The 16,004-nt window shown below is 46.1% G+C and overlaps 1 protein-coding gene across 1 annotated transcript in view; it reads left to right on the top strand.

Annotated features, from left to right (window-relative positions):
• DUSP5 (dual specificity phosphatase 5) overlaps positions 1 to 16,004 on the top strand; it is a 58,151-nt gene that overhangs the window by 14,088 nt on the left and 28,059 nt on the right. Inside the window, exons 4-5 of the mRNA XM_011927926.1 lie at positions 12,493 to 12,599; positions 13,957 to 14,106. Coding sequence (XP_011783316.1) covers positions 12,493 to 12,599; positions 13,957 to 14,106 — 257 coding nt within the window. The remainder of the gene's footprint in view (positions 1 to 12,492; positions 12,600 to 13,956; positions 14,107 to 16,004) is intronic.

The following is a 16,004-nucleotide window of genomic DNA, read 5'->3' as shown; positions in this document are numbered from 1 at the left end:
TTGGGTGCATATATATTTAGGATAGTTAGCTCTTCTTGTTGAATTGATCCCTTTACCATTATGTAATGGCCTTCTTTGTCTCTTTTGATCTTTGTTGGTTTAAAGTCTGTTTTATCGGAGACCAGGATTGCAACCCCTGCTTTTTTTTTGCTTTCCATTTGCTTGGTAGATCTTCCTCTATCCCTTTATTTTGAGCCTATGTGTATGTCTTTGTATGTGAGATGGGTCTCCTGAATACAGCACACTGATGGGTCTTGACTCTATCCAATTTTCCAGTCTGTGTCTTTTAATTGGGGCATTTAGCCCATTTACATTTAAGGTTAATATTATGTGTGAATTTGATGCTGTCATTATGATGTTTGCTGGTTATTTTGCCCATTAATTGATGCAGTTTCTTCATAGCATCGATTGTCTTTACCATTTGGGATGTTTTTGCAGTGGTTGGTACTAGTTGTTTCTTTCCATATTTAGTGTTTCCTTCGGGAGCTCTTGTAAGGCAGGCCTGGTGGTGACAAAATCTTTCAGCATTTGCTTGTCTGTAAAGGATTTCATTTCTCCTTCACTTATGAAGCTTAGTTTAGCTGGCTATGAAATTCTGGGTTGAATATTATTTTCTTTAAGAATGTTGACTATTGGCCCCCACTCTCTTCTGGTTTGTAGTTTCTGCCGAGAGATCTGCTGTTAGTCTGATGGGTTTCCCTTTGTGGGTAACTTGACCTTTCTCTCTGGCTGCCCTTAACACTTTTTCCTTCATTTCAACCTTGGTGAATCTGACAATTAAGTGTCTTTGGGTTGCTCTTCTCGAGGAGTATCTTTATGGTGTTCTCTGTATTTCCTGAATTTGAATGTTGGCCTGCCTTGCTAGGTTGGGGAAGTTCTCCTGGATAATATCCGGAAAAGTGTTTTCCAACTTGATTCCAGTCTCCCCATCACTTTCAGGTACACCAATCAAACGTAGATTTGGTCTTTTCACATAGTCCCGTATTTCTTGGAGACTTTCTTTGTTTCTTTTATTCTTTTTCTCTAACCTTGTCTTCTCACTTTATTTCATTAATTTGATCTTCAGTCACTGATACCCTTTCTTCTACTTGATTGAGTCAGCTATTGAAGCTTTTGTATGTATCACGAAATTCTCATGCCATGGTTTTCAGCTCCATCAGGTCATTTAAGGTCTTCTGCATACTGTTTATTCTACTTAGCCATTTGTCTAATCTTTTTTCAAGGTTTTTAGCTTCCTTGTTATGGGTTTGAACATCCTCCTTTAGCTCAGGGAAGTTTGTTATTACCAACCTTCTGAAGCCTACTTCTGTCAACTCGTTAAAGTCATTCTCCATCCAGCTTTGCTCCGTTGCTCGGGGAGGAGCTGCAATCCTTTGGAGGAGAAGAGACACTCTGATTTTTAGAATTTTCAGCTTTTCTGCTCTAGTTTCTCGCCATCTTTGTGGTTTTATCTACCTCTGGTCTTTGATATTAGTGACCTACAAATGGGGTTTTGGTGTAGATGACCTTTTTGTTGATGTTGATGCTATTCCTTTCTGTTTATTAGTTTTCCTTCTAACGGTCAGGTCCCTCAGCTGCAGGTCTGTTGCAGTTTGCTGGAGGTCCGCTCCAGACACTGGATCACCAGCAGAGGCTGCAGAACAGCAAATATTGCAGAACAGCAAATATTGCTGCCTGATCCTTCCTCTGGAAGCTTTGTCCCAGAGGGGCAGCCACATATATGAGGTGTCGGTCAGCCCCTACTGGGAAGTGTCTCCCAGTTAGGCTACACGGGGGTCAGAGACCCACTTGCAGAGACAGTCTGTCCATTCTCAGATCTCAAATGCCATGCTGGGAGAACCAGTGCTCTCTTCAGAGCTGTCAGACAGGGACAATTTAAGTCTGCAGAAGTTGTCTGCTGCCTTTTGTTTGGCTATATCCTGCCCACAGAGGTGGAGTCTAGAGGCAGTAGGCCTTGTTGAGCTGTGGTGGGCTCTGCCCAGTTTGAGCTTCCCAGCTGCTTTGTTTACCTACGCAAGTCTCAGCAATGGCTGTCGCCCCTCCTGCAGCCAGGCTTCCCCCTCGCAGATTGATCTCAGACTTCTGTGCTAGCAGTGAGCAAGGCTCCACAGGTGTGTGACCTGCTGAGCCAGGTACAGGAGAGAATCACCTTGTCTGCCAGCTGCTAAGACCTTGGGAAAAGTGCAGTATTTGGGCAGGAGTGCCCCATTTTTCCAGGTACAGTCTGTCACGGCTTTCCTTGGCTGGGAAAGGGAAATCCCCTGACTCCTTGTGCTTCCTGGGTGAGGCAACGCCCTGCCCTGCTTCAGCTTACCCTCTGTGGGCTGCACCCACTGTCCAACCAGTCCCAATGAGATTAACCAGGTACCTCAGTTGGAAATGCAGAAGTCACCCATCTTCTGCGTTGATCATGCTGGGAGCTGCAGACTGGAGCTGTTCCTATTCGGCCATCTTGGAGCACCTCACTTTTTTTTTTTAGAGACAGAGTCTCACTCTGTCACCCAGGCTGGAGTGCAGTGGCACAATCTCAGCTCACTGCAACCTCCGCCTCCCAGGTTCAAGCAATTCTCGTGCCTGTGTCTCCCAAGTAGCTGGGATTACAGTGCACCACCATGCCTGACTAATTTTTGTATTTTTAGTAGATATGGGATTTCTTTATGTTGGTCAGGCTGGTCTTGAACTCCTGGCCCCAAGTAATCCATCTGCCTCGGCCGCCCAAAATGCTGGGATTACAGGCATGAGCCACCGCGCCCAGACTAGAAAGATTTTTTTTTTTAATATTAACTGTAATTTAAAGACTAAAGTTTGCAGTTTGTTCCAGTGTACCTCAAAGTCAAACTGGCAAGAACAGACTTATACAAACCTAATACACATACCTAACTTGGAAGGCTTATATTCTTATGCCATATTTTATCATCTGACTACTTAAAAAAGGGACTGAATTACAAGAATCCATCTCAGCACGCTTCTCCAATACATCAGTAGTGACATAATGCAAACATCAGAATGTCTAATAAAGTAACAAGCCAAATCAATTTCGTTCAATAAATTAACCCATTTATTATAGGGCAGTGATGTCTCAAAGAGTAGAGGAGCCTCTACTGGTCTTGCAATTCCTTCAGTCTTCTGATGGCAGACTTTACCCTGGCTTTGGAAGTGGTATTGTAGGTCCAGGCACTGCTAGGTACTGTCTTCATGCAGGAACCACAGTGTCAGATCTTCACAACTCAATTCTTCATCTTGTTTTTGCCAGAGAAAGAGCAAATGTACTTGGTGTGCTGGCTGATTTCAATTTTCTTCACCATTTTCTGGAGGGAGGCCCCATAGTGGGTCCCATATTTACTGATGATTCCAACTTTCTTGGTGCGTTTAGCCAGGTTGTTGTGAACTAGGTCCAAGCCCAGGAAGACATGTTTGGACTCTTAATTGCAAGTGATCGAAACCAAATTCAAGCTAGTTCGAGTAAATGTAGCCAGTAAGTAAATAATAAGTAAGTAAATAAATAAACTGACTCCTTAGTTGAGGTGGGGCTGGTGTCAAGGTCTCTAAAAACTGAAATAATGAGCAGATCACTTCCTTATTTTCTCTGCTTCTCTCTGTGTATTGGCTTCACTTTCTCCCACTTCAGATAGGTAGCCTCTATCTAGAAAGGGGAAGAGAAGCAGGAATGCAGGTAGCTCCAGCCTGGCTTCCATCAAGCCAGCTTAGCAAACCCAAACCAAAGAGTTTTTCTTTTTTTCTCCATATGCTCCATATAAAAAAAATCCCAGGGAAGGCTTGTGATTGGCCTGCTTTGGGTCACATGCCTAACCCTGGACCAACCACCCTGGCCAAGAGAAAAGGTACTGTGTGAGTGGCAGCCCCAACTAGTCTCAGAAAGTGGAGGAGGGGTTATTCCCAGAAGAAAAGGAGTGCAGTTCACAGAGGAAGGAGGGGAAGGGATGCTGGAAGACAAACATGGCGGATGTCCCCTCCAGTGGCTCAGTCAGCATGAGGGAACAGGAGCTCAGGGAAGTGGGGACAGCAGTGAGGCTCTTTGGAAGAGAAGATCTTGCCAGTGTGAACTGAAGGAGGAGCAGAACTTGGAGTCTTTCAGGAGAGAGAAAGAAAGGCAGCTCCTGCCAGACCCTGGAGACTGGAGATTGTGTAATGCAGGAATGACTCCAGGAGCCTCTGAGGGAGACATTGCAATTGTTCTGTGGGCGGGTCCAGAGTGTAAAAACCAACCCTGATGGGAGGGATTCCCTGGAAATGGAAAATAGGTATGCAGAAGGCAGAACACAGGATGTTGCGGAAGCCCAGGGGCCGCCCCCACACAGGCCCAGGGCTGACTCAAGCAGACGTCTGTGGTCATGGAGCAGGCAGACTGGAGGCAAGTTGGGAACAGAACACAGTTCTGGACCAGGAACTCTTCCTTCTAGAAGGAGTTACCTAGAAGGATGGTTTCCATCTGTGATCTGTGCTGATCTGGCTCACCACCCCCAGACTGTAGCTCTCAGCAATCCCATGCTCAGAGGATATGCCAGAGGGGCGCCCTCAGCATGGGACCAGTGCCCAGCAGGCACTCTTTTACAGTCTAAGGGGAGGCTGTGACCTCCAGATCCAAGAGTTCCTGCATTAGAGAAAAGTAGGATGGGGGATACGGGGTACCAAACTCCATTAGATCAACAACGCCATGTGTCATTTAAGAGTCCAGCACTCTAGAGTTCGCCCTGGATTAGAATCCCTGTTCTGCCGCCTAACAAATAAGTGAGTTGAGCAACTTGCCTCAACTCTCTAAGTCTTAGCATCCCAATTAGTAAAATGCCCCTAATACAGTAGGAGCACCTACCTGAGAAGTGATTGTGCAGCTCAGGTGAGACAAGGTTATGGTTAGCATGACATTCTCCATTGAGGTTTGCCATAGTTATGGCCATGATTTCATCATTTAAAGAGTCTCTGAGGTCACAGTCATGAGCCCTCAGACAGTGCAGACGGCCACCCAGAGGCTAGATGATCTCTTGTTAAGAACACTGTAGAGCAGGGGTGTCTAATCTTTTGGCTTCCCTGGACCACACTGGAAGAAGAATTGCCTTGGGCCACACATAAAATACACTAACACTAATGATAGCTGATGAACTAAAAAAAGAAAGAAAGAAAGAAAATCACAAAAAACTCTTTTTTTTTTTGAGATGGAGTTTCGCTCTTGTTGCCTAGGCTGGAGTGCAATGGCATGATCTTGGCTCACTGCAACCTCTGCCTCCCAGGTTCAAGTGATTCTCCTGCCTCAGTTTCCCTAGTAGCTGGGATTACAGGCATGCACCACCATGCCACCTAATTTTTAGTAGAGATGGGATTTCACCATGCTGGTCAGGCTGGTCTTGAACTCCTGACCTCAAGTGATCCACCTGCCTCAGCCTCCCAAAGTGCTGGGATTACAGGCGTTAGCCACTGTGCCTGGCAAAAATCTCATAATTTTTAAGAAAGTTTATGAATTTGTGTTGGGCCATGTTCAAAGCTGTCCTGGGCTTCATGCAGCCCATGGGCCATGGGTTGGATAAGTAGCTGGAACTGTAAGCATGAGCCACCATGACCAGCTCCATTACCCTTTTATGTTCTTCCTCTCTCTCTCTCTCTCTTTTTTTTCCCCCTCGAGATAGAGTCTCACTCTGTCACCCAAGCTGGAATGCAGGGATGTGATCTTGGCTCACAGTAGCCTTGAACCTCTGGGCTCAATCAGTCCTCCTACCTCAGCCTCCTGAGTAGCTGGGACTAAAGGAGTGTGTCACCATGCCTGGCTAATTTTGTGTGTGTGTGTGTGTGTGTGTGTGTGTGTGAGATAGGGTTTCACCATATTGCCCAGGCTGGTCTCAAACCCTTGGACTCAGCGATCTACCTGCTTTGGCCTCCCAAAGTGTTGGGATTACAGCCATGAGCCATAGCTGCTCCTGGACTATGGTCTTCCTCTCATTACTCTCTGATATTAATTAATGTATATTACCTTATTGTCTGATCCCTCTCTGGAGTATAAGCTCACTGAGTACAGAGACCTGTGTCACCATGGTCTCCCTAGCCTAGCCTGGCACATGACAGAGGCTGAAATGTTAATGGAATGAACAAATGAAGAACGATCTGTAACACTAAGGCCTTGCATTTCATCTGAGGCTCAAAGAGATGGAGTTTGTCCAGAGATTGCAGGCTCTGAGCCCTCACATCTCCCATGACCTTCTTTCCATCTAGTTTCTCTGGGGTCCTGGGTGTGAAGTCCTAGCTCAAGTCAAGACATGAAGACATCAGAGCTGGGTACCACCTCTTGTGCCCTCATTGTACCCTAGCCCTCTCTGGGGTTCCTGCAGTCCTTCCAGAACCTCTGCGTGGGACTGAGGCTAGGCAGCTGGTGCTTGGCTAGAAAAGCTATCAGTTGATCAATGAATATTTGCAGAGAGCCTCCTGCAGGTTCACCCCAGGCCTAAAGTGAAGGCAGAATGCCTTGAAATCTGCTGCTGGTGAGTGTCCTGGGAGGACCTGGTAGAGACCAGGCCTGTTGAATTCCCCAGCTGTCCTGAAGCCTCCTCCATGACACTTACTGGGTAGTATAAAGTCTAACCCTGAATGACAGTTTGTGATTTCACACTGAAAAATGTCAATGACACACAGTGTGACATTCCAGTTTGCTGGTTAGCACGACCCTTTCTCCCTGATGACCAGAGTTTTTCAAGGCATGGTCTGTAGACCCTCTGCAATAAACCATGACATGTTTGTAAAACAACAAAGCAGATTTGTAGCCAGCCCAGACTTGCTGGTTTGGAATCTCTGCAGTGAGTCTTGAAATATGCGTTTATCTCAATAATATATCACCGGTACGACATCACACAACCAGTAATTGGTAGAGAAAGATTCAGCCCAGACAGTTGGGCTCCAGAGCCTGTCCTCTTAACTTTTACTCAGTGGTGCCTCTCAGTTCATCACAGGCTCACAGCCACCTGTCCCACTGGGAATGTCTGAAACAATCACCTCTCTAGTTTCCATTTGCACCCTTCCAACAAGCAGGTCCAATCCCCTTCTAGTGGCCACCTTTTTACTTTGGTTATGTGTTACGAAATCTGTTGTGAATACGCAGGTATGCATGTCTCCCCCATAAGCTCAGAGGTCAGGAAGTTATTCGGTTCACTTCTGCATCCCTGGAAGCCAGGGCAGGGCCTGGCCCAGACAAACGTCAGTCCCTGTGGGTTGCAAGAAGTATATATTCATCCAACCAATACTTCTTGTGTTTACGACCTGCCAGGTCCTGCCTAGGCACTTGGAATTCAGCATTGTAAAACCAAACAAAAATCTCTTCCCTTAAGGAGCTTATATTCTATGGGGGAAACATATCATATGAAATAATGGTTTCTGCGAGGTCTGCTAGGAAGTAAGTGAAACAGATTGTAAGTGTATAGAGAAAGGTAAGAGCGCTGTGGACTGAAGCAATCAGGGAGGGATTCCTGCAAGATGCTTCATTGGCATTGCCTTACCTTGTTGAAATCAACTACAAAGCCTCTTAAATTATTTTCTCCCTCTCACTCCCATGGCCGATGCCAAGGCCCTAGTGTATCAGGCACTATTTGTATGTTCACAGCACCTTGACCAGAGTCAGCAGGGAAGGTGTGGGAGTAGAGAAATAAGTCAGGAGGTGCAGAGAAACAAGCCAGGAGGTGCAGAGAAATAAGCCAGGAGGTGCAGAGAGACAATTATTAGTAGTGGTGTTATTTCAAGCAAAATCGTTGTTCTGGTATTCGGTCCTGATCTGCTTTTCTCATGTTGCATTATCTTAAGCAAATTAATTAATCCTTTGAGCCACAGCATCTACATCTGTACAATGAAAAAAAACCCAAAAAACTAACAATGAGGTTGGTGTGAAGACTAAATGTGCAGCTCAGGTAAAGCGGAAAAGGTCAATGAATGGAAGGCATTGTTGCTATTTTGGTTAAAAAACAAACAAACAAACAAAAAAACACTCTCAAATAGTCCTCAGCCAAGATGAGGGGCATGGCAGAAAGAGCAGCACGCTGGGGACATCTAAAGTTCATTCAAACTTGGTGGACTCCTGGATCTTCAGTTCCCTGCAGGCATTATTTCGTTATTTTTATTTTTTACTTTTTGTTTTTTATTTGAGACAAGGTCTGGCTCTATCGCCCAGGCTCTAGTGCAGTGGTGTAGTCTCGGCTCACTGCAACCTCCACCTCCTGGGCTCAAGCCATCCTCCTACCTCAGCCTCTTTGAGTAGCTGGAACTACAAGCGCACACCACCATGCCCAGCTAATTTTTGTATTTTTTGTAAAGACGGGATTTTGCCATGTTGCCCAGGCTGGTCTTGAACTCCTGAGCTCAGGCAATCTGCTTGACTTAACCTCCCAAAGTGCTGGGATTACAGCCATGAGCCACTGTGCCAGCCATCCTGCTGGTGTTATTGTAAAGAAGTAATTGGATCCCTCTGACCCTCAGTTTACCTATTCATAAATGGGGCTTACAGCTCCCTGCCAGGGTTATTGCAAGGTTTAAAACCACAGATAAAAAGTCTCCTTTTTGGTGCTTGGGACTTAGTAGGAGCTAAACAAACATAATAAACATTTCCAGTCCCTCTCACATTTTCCTCCCCACCTAGCCTGGAGGCATCCGAGATAGCCTGATGGGAGTGTCCTTCAGGGTGACAGGGTCTTTGGACTTTCACTCAGGAGCAGGCCCGTCCAGCTCAGGCCCCACCCAAGTGCCTTGGGCCAAGCTAAAGATTCTCTACTTAGGAGAGGAAGGCCGGCTGCCAAAGTTTGCCTGTTATCAGGCAGAGAGGACAGGAATTAATCACCGGCCCTGCAGCTCACTCTGGGCCCTGAGGTGATTCGAAACCTCTCAGATTTAAGTTCCAACTGTAGGCTGAATGCTCCAAGGGTTCCAGTGCCAGCCTCTACCCTGGGATCTGGCCAGTACAGCCTGCCTGCTGCCCACCTGTCTTTCCACCTGGATGTCCTTAAGGCCAATGTGTCCATTTCCTATTGCTTCTGTAACAAATGACCACAAACTTAGTGGCTTAAAACCACACAAATGCATGATTTCACAGTTCTAGAGGTAAGAAGTCCTAATTGGGTTTTATCTGGGCTAAAAGCAAGGTATCAGCAAGATTGTGTCCCTTTCAGAGTCTCGATGGGAGAAACCATTTTTTTACCTTTCCCAGTTCCTAGAGGATGGCTTAATTCCTCACCTCGGGGTTCCCTTCCTTCACCTTCAAAGCCAGTTCAAAGTGATGGTGGGTTGATTCCTTCTCACATAGAAGCACACTGACTCTCCTGCCTCCCTTTTTCATTTATAAGGCCCCTTGTGTTCACATTGAGCCCTCCAGGATAATTTCCCATCTCAAAATTCTTGACTTAATCAGATTTGCCGTGTGAGGTCATATATTCACACGTGCCATCTTTCGAGGACATTATTTGACCCAGGAGTACACCAGAATGCTTGATTTTGCCACCCAAACCTGTTCTTCCTCTATCTTCCCCATCTCAAAAAATGACACCCCCATCTACCTAATCCAAACCAGGGTGTCCTTCGTGATTCCTCTTTCCCTCATGCCCCACCCCTGCCACATCCACTACATCTGAAGGTCTTGTCTGTCTACATCTCTCAGCTTCCTTTTCTATGATCTTTGTCCAAGACCCCATCACCTGTCACCACGACCATGGCAGTAATTTCCTAACTGGTCTCTCCTTCCACTCTGTCCTCCCTACAGTCCATTCTCCAACCAGCTGGGGATCTTTCATCATCACCCTGCATAAAACCCTCCACTGATTTCCCATCTCGGTTAGAACCAACTCTAATCTCTTCACCATGGTCTGTGAGGAAGGCCCTGCATAATCTGGCCTTGCCAACATCTCCTAGCTCATCTCTGACCTCTCTCTTGCCCGCTAAATTCCAGCCATTGTAGCGTCTGTGAATCCTCAAACAGGCCACAGTGGTCCTGGTCTCAGGATTGGAATGCCCTTTCCCTGATTCAGACACAGCTGGCTCATTTTGATCAATCCGTTGTCAGTTCAGATGACGCCTTCTCAGAGAGGCCCCTCTGGCCTCCAGTTCTAATTGTTCTCCATCTTCCCCAGCCACCACAGAAGCTGGCTTTGCTAAGAGCTTCTATGTCTTCCCCACTAGAAGGAAGCCCTAGAGAGCAGGGAACTCATTTACCTTGTTTACCACAGAATTCCTAGTACCTGCACCAGTGCCTGGCACACAGTAGATGCTCAATAAATTAAACACCAATGAATGTAATTTAGAGAAAAAAATTATGGTCCTTGGTTTATATTCACAGAAGTCTGAGATCTGAATGCATATAAATCAGCCCTCCTTGAATTTATTGAGCCTACTATGTGCTGCTTTAGGGAAGACAGATGGTAAGAAGCCAGCCTTACTACTTCCAGGACCTCACAGTCTGGGAAGAAAGAACATGTCAAAAAGAAGGTAAAGTTGAGAACTCAAATACAAGGCCTTTCTAATAAGCTCCACAGGGCAGGGGGCTTAGAACCCTGGGTGCTAGCAGGGTGCAGTGGTTCATGCCTGTAATCTCAGCACTTTGCAAGGCTAAGACGGGAGGACTGCTTGAGGCCAGGAGTTCAAGACCAGACTGGGTAATGTCTGGTCCATAGTGAGACCTTGTCTCTAAAAAAAATAATAAAAAAATAACTTAGCTGGGCATGGTGGTGCATACCTGTGGTCCCAGTTACTCAGGGAGATGGCCTAAGTCTGGGAATTCGAGGCTGTGGTAAGCTATGATCATGCCACTGCACTTCAGCCTGGGTGAATGCAAGACCCCATCTCTTTAAAGAAAGTCCTTGATTGCCTAGTGGGTTAGGAAATAAATAAATAAATAAAAGAAGAATGCCAGGCACAGTGGCTCACACCTGTAACCCCAGCACTTTGGGTGGATTACTTGAGCCCAGGACTTTGAGACCAGCCTAGGCAACATGGTGAAACACCATCTCTACTGAAAAAGAAAAAAAGAAAATTAGCTGGGCACGGTGGTGGCAGGCACCTCTAATCCCAGCTATTCGAGAGGCCAAGGCATGAGAATTGCTTGAACCTGGGAGGCAGAGGTTGCAATGAGCCAAGATCACACCACTGCACTCCAGCCTGGGCGACAGACAGAAACTCTGTCCCAAACAAACAAACAAACAACAACAAAAACAAAACAAAACAAAAAAAACCCTGGGAGCTCACGGAGCTCCCCTCTGGAAGAGAAAGATACTGTTTAAGGGAGTTGGGAATCTGCAGACCAGGGAGAAAGGTCCAGAAAGAGCTCTCATGACTGAGAAGAAACCCCAGTTATTTCAATAAAATTCTGTCTGAGGAACACAAGCAGCCTAAGATCCAACTTTTGCCCCAAGTAGTTTGTAATCTAGCTGTAGGGACTAGCAGCAGAAAGCACAGCAGGGCGTCCGAAGGGAGGTGGTGCCGGAAACTGCTGAAGAGCTTGAGTTTGGGGTCAGGCAAGCCTAGGTCTGTGTCCCAGCTCTACCAATGATTGCTGTGTCTCAGTTTCCTTATATAACTCTTCCTCCTTGATGGGGCGCGGTGGCTTATGCCTGTAATCCCAACACTTTGGGAGGCTGAGGGGGGCGAATCACGAGGTCAGGAGTTCGAGACCATCCTGGCCAACATGGTGAAACCCTGTCTCTACTAAAAATACAAAAATTAGCTGGGCATAGTGACGCATGCCTGTAATCCCAGCTACTTGGGAGGCTGAGGCAGGAGAATCGCTTGAACCAGGGAGTCGGAGGTGGCAGTGAGCCAAGATCATGCCACAGCACTCCAGCCTGGCAACAGAGAGAGACCCCATCTCAAAACAACAACAACAACAACAACAAACCTTCCTCCTTTGCCAGTTGTTGTGAGACTTTTTCTTTTGTTTTTGTTGTTCTTTTTTGTAGAGATGGGGGTCTTGCTTTGCTGTCCAGGATGGTCTCAAACTCCTGGCTTCAAGTGATCCTCCCGCCTCAGCCTCAAAGTGTTGGGATTACAGGCATGAGCTACTACACCCAGCCTGTTGTGAGACTTATAAATGTAAAGTGTTTAGCACAGAGTTTAGGACTCAGTAAATGCTCAATAAAAAGCAGCTATTGTGATTAAATAGATGGGACACTGCGTGGGGCTCTTAGTGTTTTTAAGATTCTAGGGGCTAGAGGGGAGCTCAGTATGGTCAAAATGTGTCTCAGTTATAGATAGGCTAGAGGGCCAGTGAGTCACCTGGTGGGGTCCCAAACAGATCACCCCAGAAGACTGAGGCAGTGTCTATTGTGTGACCCAGATATATGTTTAACAAGCTTCCCCAGTGATAGGCCACTCAAGTCAGAGAACCACTGACTTCATGTGGCCATGCCTGGCAGGCCAGCCACCCCTGGTTTTTGCCTTTCAAAGCAGCAGCATTTGGACACCTTTCTCTTGGAAGCACCACACCAGGATAGATGCCTGAACCCTGCCTTCCATTTCCTGGAGCAGGGCTTTGCAAGGTGCAGAGAAACACCTGGTTTGCAGGTCCCAGGAGCTGTGTAACATGCAGATTCTTGGATGGGATCCAGGTCTTCTGAATGATAATCTACAAGAATGTAAGGCTGGGTGCAGTGGATCATATCTGTAATCCCAGCACTTTGGGAGGCTGAGGCCAGGGGATTGCTTGAGCCCAGGAGTTCGAGATCAGCCTGGTCAACATGGAGAAACCCCATATCTACCAAAAAAATGCAAAAATTAGCCAGGCATGGTGGCACATGCCTGTAGTCCCAGCTAGCCGGGAGGCTGAGGTGGAAGGATCACTTGAGCCCAGGAGGTGCAGTGAGCCAAGTTAGTACTATTACACTCCAGCCTAGGCGACAGAGCCAGACCACACATATATATACACACACACACACACACATAGTGTATATAAAGAATATATATACATATATAAAAATTATATGTACATATACATAAAGGAAACATATACATACATATGTGTGTGTGTGTGTGTGTATATATATATATATATAAAAGAATCTAGAAGGATGTGGTCCAGAAATCTGCAGAGGTGAGCTCCTGAGAACACTGGCTGTCTGCCCTTTGCTTGGATGCCTTTCCCTCATAATTTCACTACCTGCACTCTTTTATCCTCCAAAGCCTAAACGCCACCTCTTCTGTGCCTCTGGCTGCCATGGCTGAGCCAGTCCTTTTGCCCAGTGGCCCCCTCTGTAACTGCACTTATGTCACCAAATGGTGGGATGTGTGCATATGCCATCTCCTCCTAGCACGTCCTCTCTTCCTTACCTGCTTACATTCATTCCCCCTCTAATCTCAGCAGGTGCTCCATGAATGTTGGCAGTATCAATCTGGGGGTTAATCTTTCTCTACTCTCCTGTCCTTCATTACATCAAAAATTCTTAGAAGGCGACTCTCATCTGTAATCCCAGCACTTTGGGAGGCTGAGGCAGGTAGATGACTTGAGGTCAGGAGTTTGAGATCAGCCTGGCTAACATGATGAAATGAAACCCCATCTCTACTTAAAATATAAAAATTAGCTGGGCGTGGTGGCGACCACCTGTAGTTGCATATACCTGGGAAGCTGAGACAGGAGAATTGCTTGAACCCAGGAGGCAGAGGTTACAATGAGCCGAGATTGTGCCATTGTACTCCAGCCTGGGTGACACAGTGAGACTCCGTCCAAAAAAAATTCCTAGAAGGCAAAGTTTACATCCAAACACTAACCTTGCACTTCAACCAGCCTTAAGGAAACATGGGTGAAATGCAACGTTGACTCCTCTGTTGTGATCAACTCCAGACTATGCATTGTTCCTAGTAATTAAGGGAGAATCTTGATTCTCACAGAATCAAGATTAACGATCTCCTAGCAAAGCTGTGATTTTACCTGATGATGAAGTCCTGCTTAATGACTAAAAATCATTTTTATGTCTTATACTGTCTTATACTTTCCAGCCCCTGAAGTGAGGCCCCTCCCAGAGGAAGTCAGAGGGAGTCAGCGCCTGGGACCAAGATCAATGACCACCTGGTATTCCTCTCCCTATGACTTGGAATTTCCACCAGCTAAACACTGCCAACAACCAGTGGCTTCCCATCAGGCCTACAGTAAAAAGCTAAGATCCTTAGGATGCCTACAGGGCTCTTGGTGATCTCCCTCTCCATACCCCCTCCTCCATCCCCCCGCACTTCTTGTTATCTCTCTGACATCATTTCCTACAACTCTTCCTAAGTCTAGATTTGAGCTTCTCAACCTTGGCGCTCTTGACGTTTTGGGAAGGATCATTCTTTGGAGAACATGGAGACTGTCCCGTGCATTGTCGGATGTTGAACAGCATCCCTGACCCTCATAGTGCACACTCCCATCCCAGTTGTGACAACGCAAAATGTTTCCAGACATGGCCAGATGTACCCTGCAGGGAGCAAAATGGCCCTGTGAGGACCACTGGTCTAGACCACTCCCGCCAGCCCTGCTGCCCTCCATGCTGTTCGCACTACTACTTCTGGGTCCCTGCACTTGCTCTTCCTTCTACGGGGGTCTCTTCTGCACTTCTTTCTGGTCTTTACTCAAATGTCACCTGCTCAGTGAGACCTTACCCAACCATCCTATTTAAAATTGCAACCCATCCTAATCATCCCTAAAACATTTCCCTCCTTCATTTTTCTCCGTAGCATTTATCACTGTTAGGCATTCCACAAGTCTTACTCATTTTTAGTGTCTATTTACTTCCATCCAGTAGGATGTAGCTCTATGAGGGGATAAGATTTTGTTTGTTTGATGTTTTGTTTTGGTCTTCTCTGTCCACTGCTGTATCTCTGGACTTAGAACAATGACTGGCACACACAAAAGACACCTAATACATATTCAATGGATGAGTGGATGGCTGGGACAGCTCAAATTTCTTTCTACCTCAGAAGCTGGTGGGTCAAGGGAGAAGATAAGCCTGTGTCACTTCTCCAGTGAATCCATGGTGTCATGGATTCGCTGAAGCCACGTGTAGGGGTGGACTCTCTATTGGGCCTTTAAGCATTTTACCTCCTCCCACACCAGAGTTTTCGCTCTCTCTCTCTCCTCTTTCTTCCTGTCTTTGTTTCTTTTCTTTTTCTTCTCTTTCTTTTCCTTCTCTCTTCTCCTCTTTTTTCTTTTCCTTCACATAGTCTTGCTCTGTCACCCAAGCTGGAATACAGTGGCATAATCATGGCTCACTGCAGCCTCAAACTCCTGGGCTCAAATGATCCTCCAGCCTCAGCCTCCCAAGTAGCTGGGACTACAGGTGTACACCACCACGTTCAGCTAATTTTTTTTTTCCATCTTTTTAGAGACAGGGTCTCCTATATTGTCCAGGCCAGTCTTGAACTCCTGGCCTCAAGTGATCCTCCCACCTCAGCCTCTCAAGTAGCTGGAATTACAGGTGAGAGCCACTGTACCTGGCAAGAGTTTTATTTAATTGCCCTTCTTGAGAGAATACTGGAAAATTACGTGGGACAGGGGCTTTCAGAACTGGCTATGAAAAGCAGTCATTCCTTCTTTTCTTTCTTTCCCCTCACATTCTTTTTATAGCTGTATGTATCATGCATGTGCAACCTCATGTTACCACTGTCCTTTGGTAAGAAGCCTATGTTTATATATATATATATATAACTTATATAAGTAATAATAATAGTTTATCTTTTCTGAGTACTTCCTGAATGCCAAGTATTGTGGTAAGTATAGGGACCCCTTCTTTTAACCCTCCAAACAACCCTATAAGTCTAATTTTATTGTTATTGGCAACCTGCTTCTACAGATAAACTGCCACAGCTTCAGTATCTGATGCAGAAACACATAGACACATATCTGAATTTGAAGCCAGACAAGACTGGGCATGGTGACTCATGCCTGTAATCCCAACACTTTAGGAGGCTGAGGCAGGAGGATTGCTTGAGCTCAGGAGTTTGAGACCAGCCTGGCCATGCAGTGAAATCTCATCTCTGCTTTAAAAAAAAAAAAAAAAAAAACTAGCCAG

This window comes from Colobus angolensis, unplaced genomic scaffold, assembly GCF_000951035.1.
Source record: "Colobus angolensis palliatus isolate OR3802 unplaced genomic scaffold, Cang.pa_1.0 Scaffold75, whole genome shotgun sequence".
NCBI classification, from domain to species: Eukaryota; Metazoa; Chordata; class Mammalia; order Primates; family Cercopithecidae; genus Colobus; species Colobus angolensis.
Note: the sequence above shows the minus strand (reverse complement) of the source record. Positions and strands in the feature narration are given on the sequence as shown.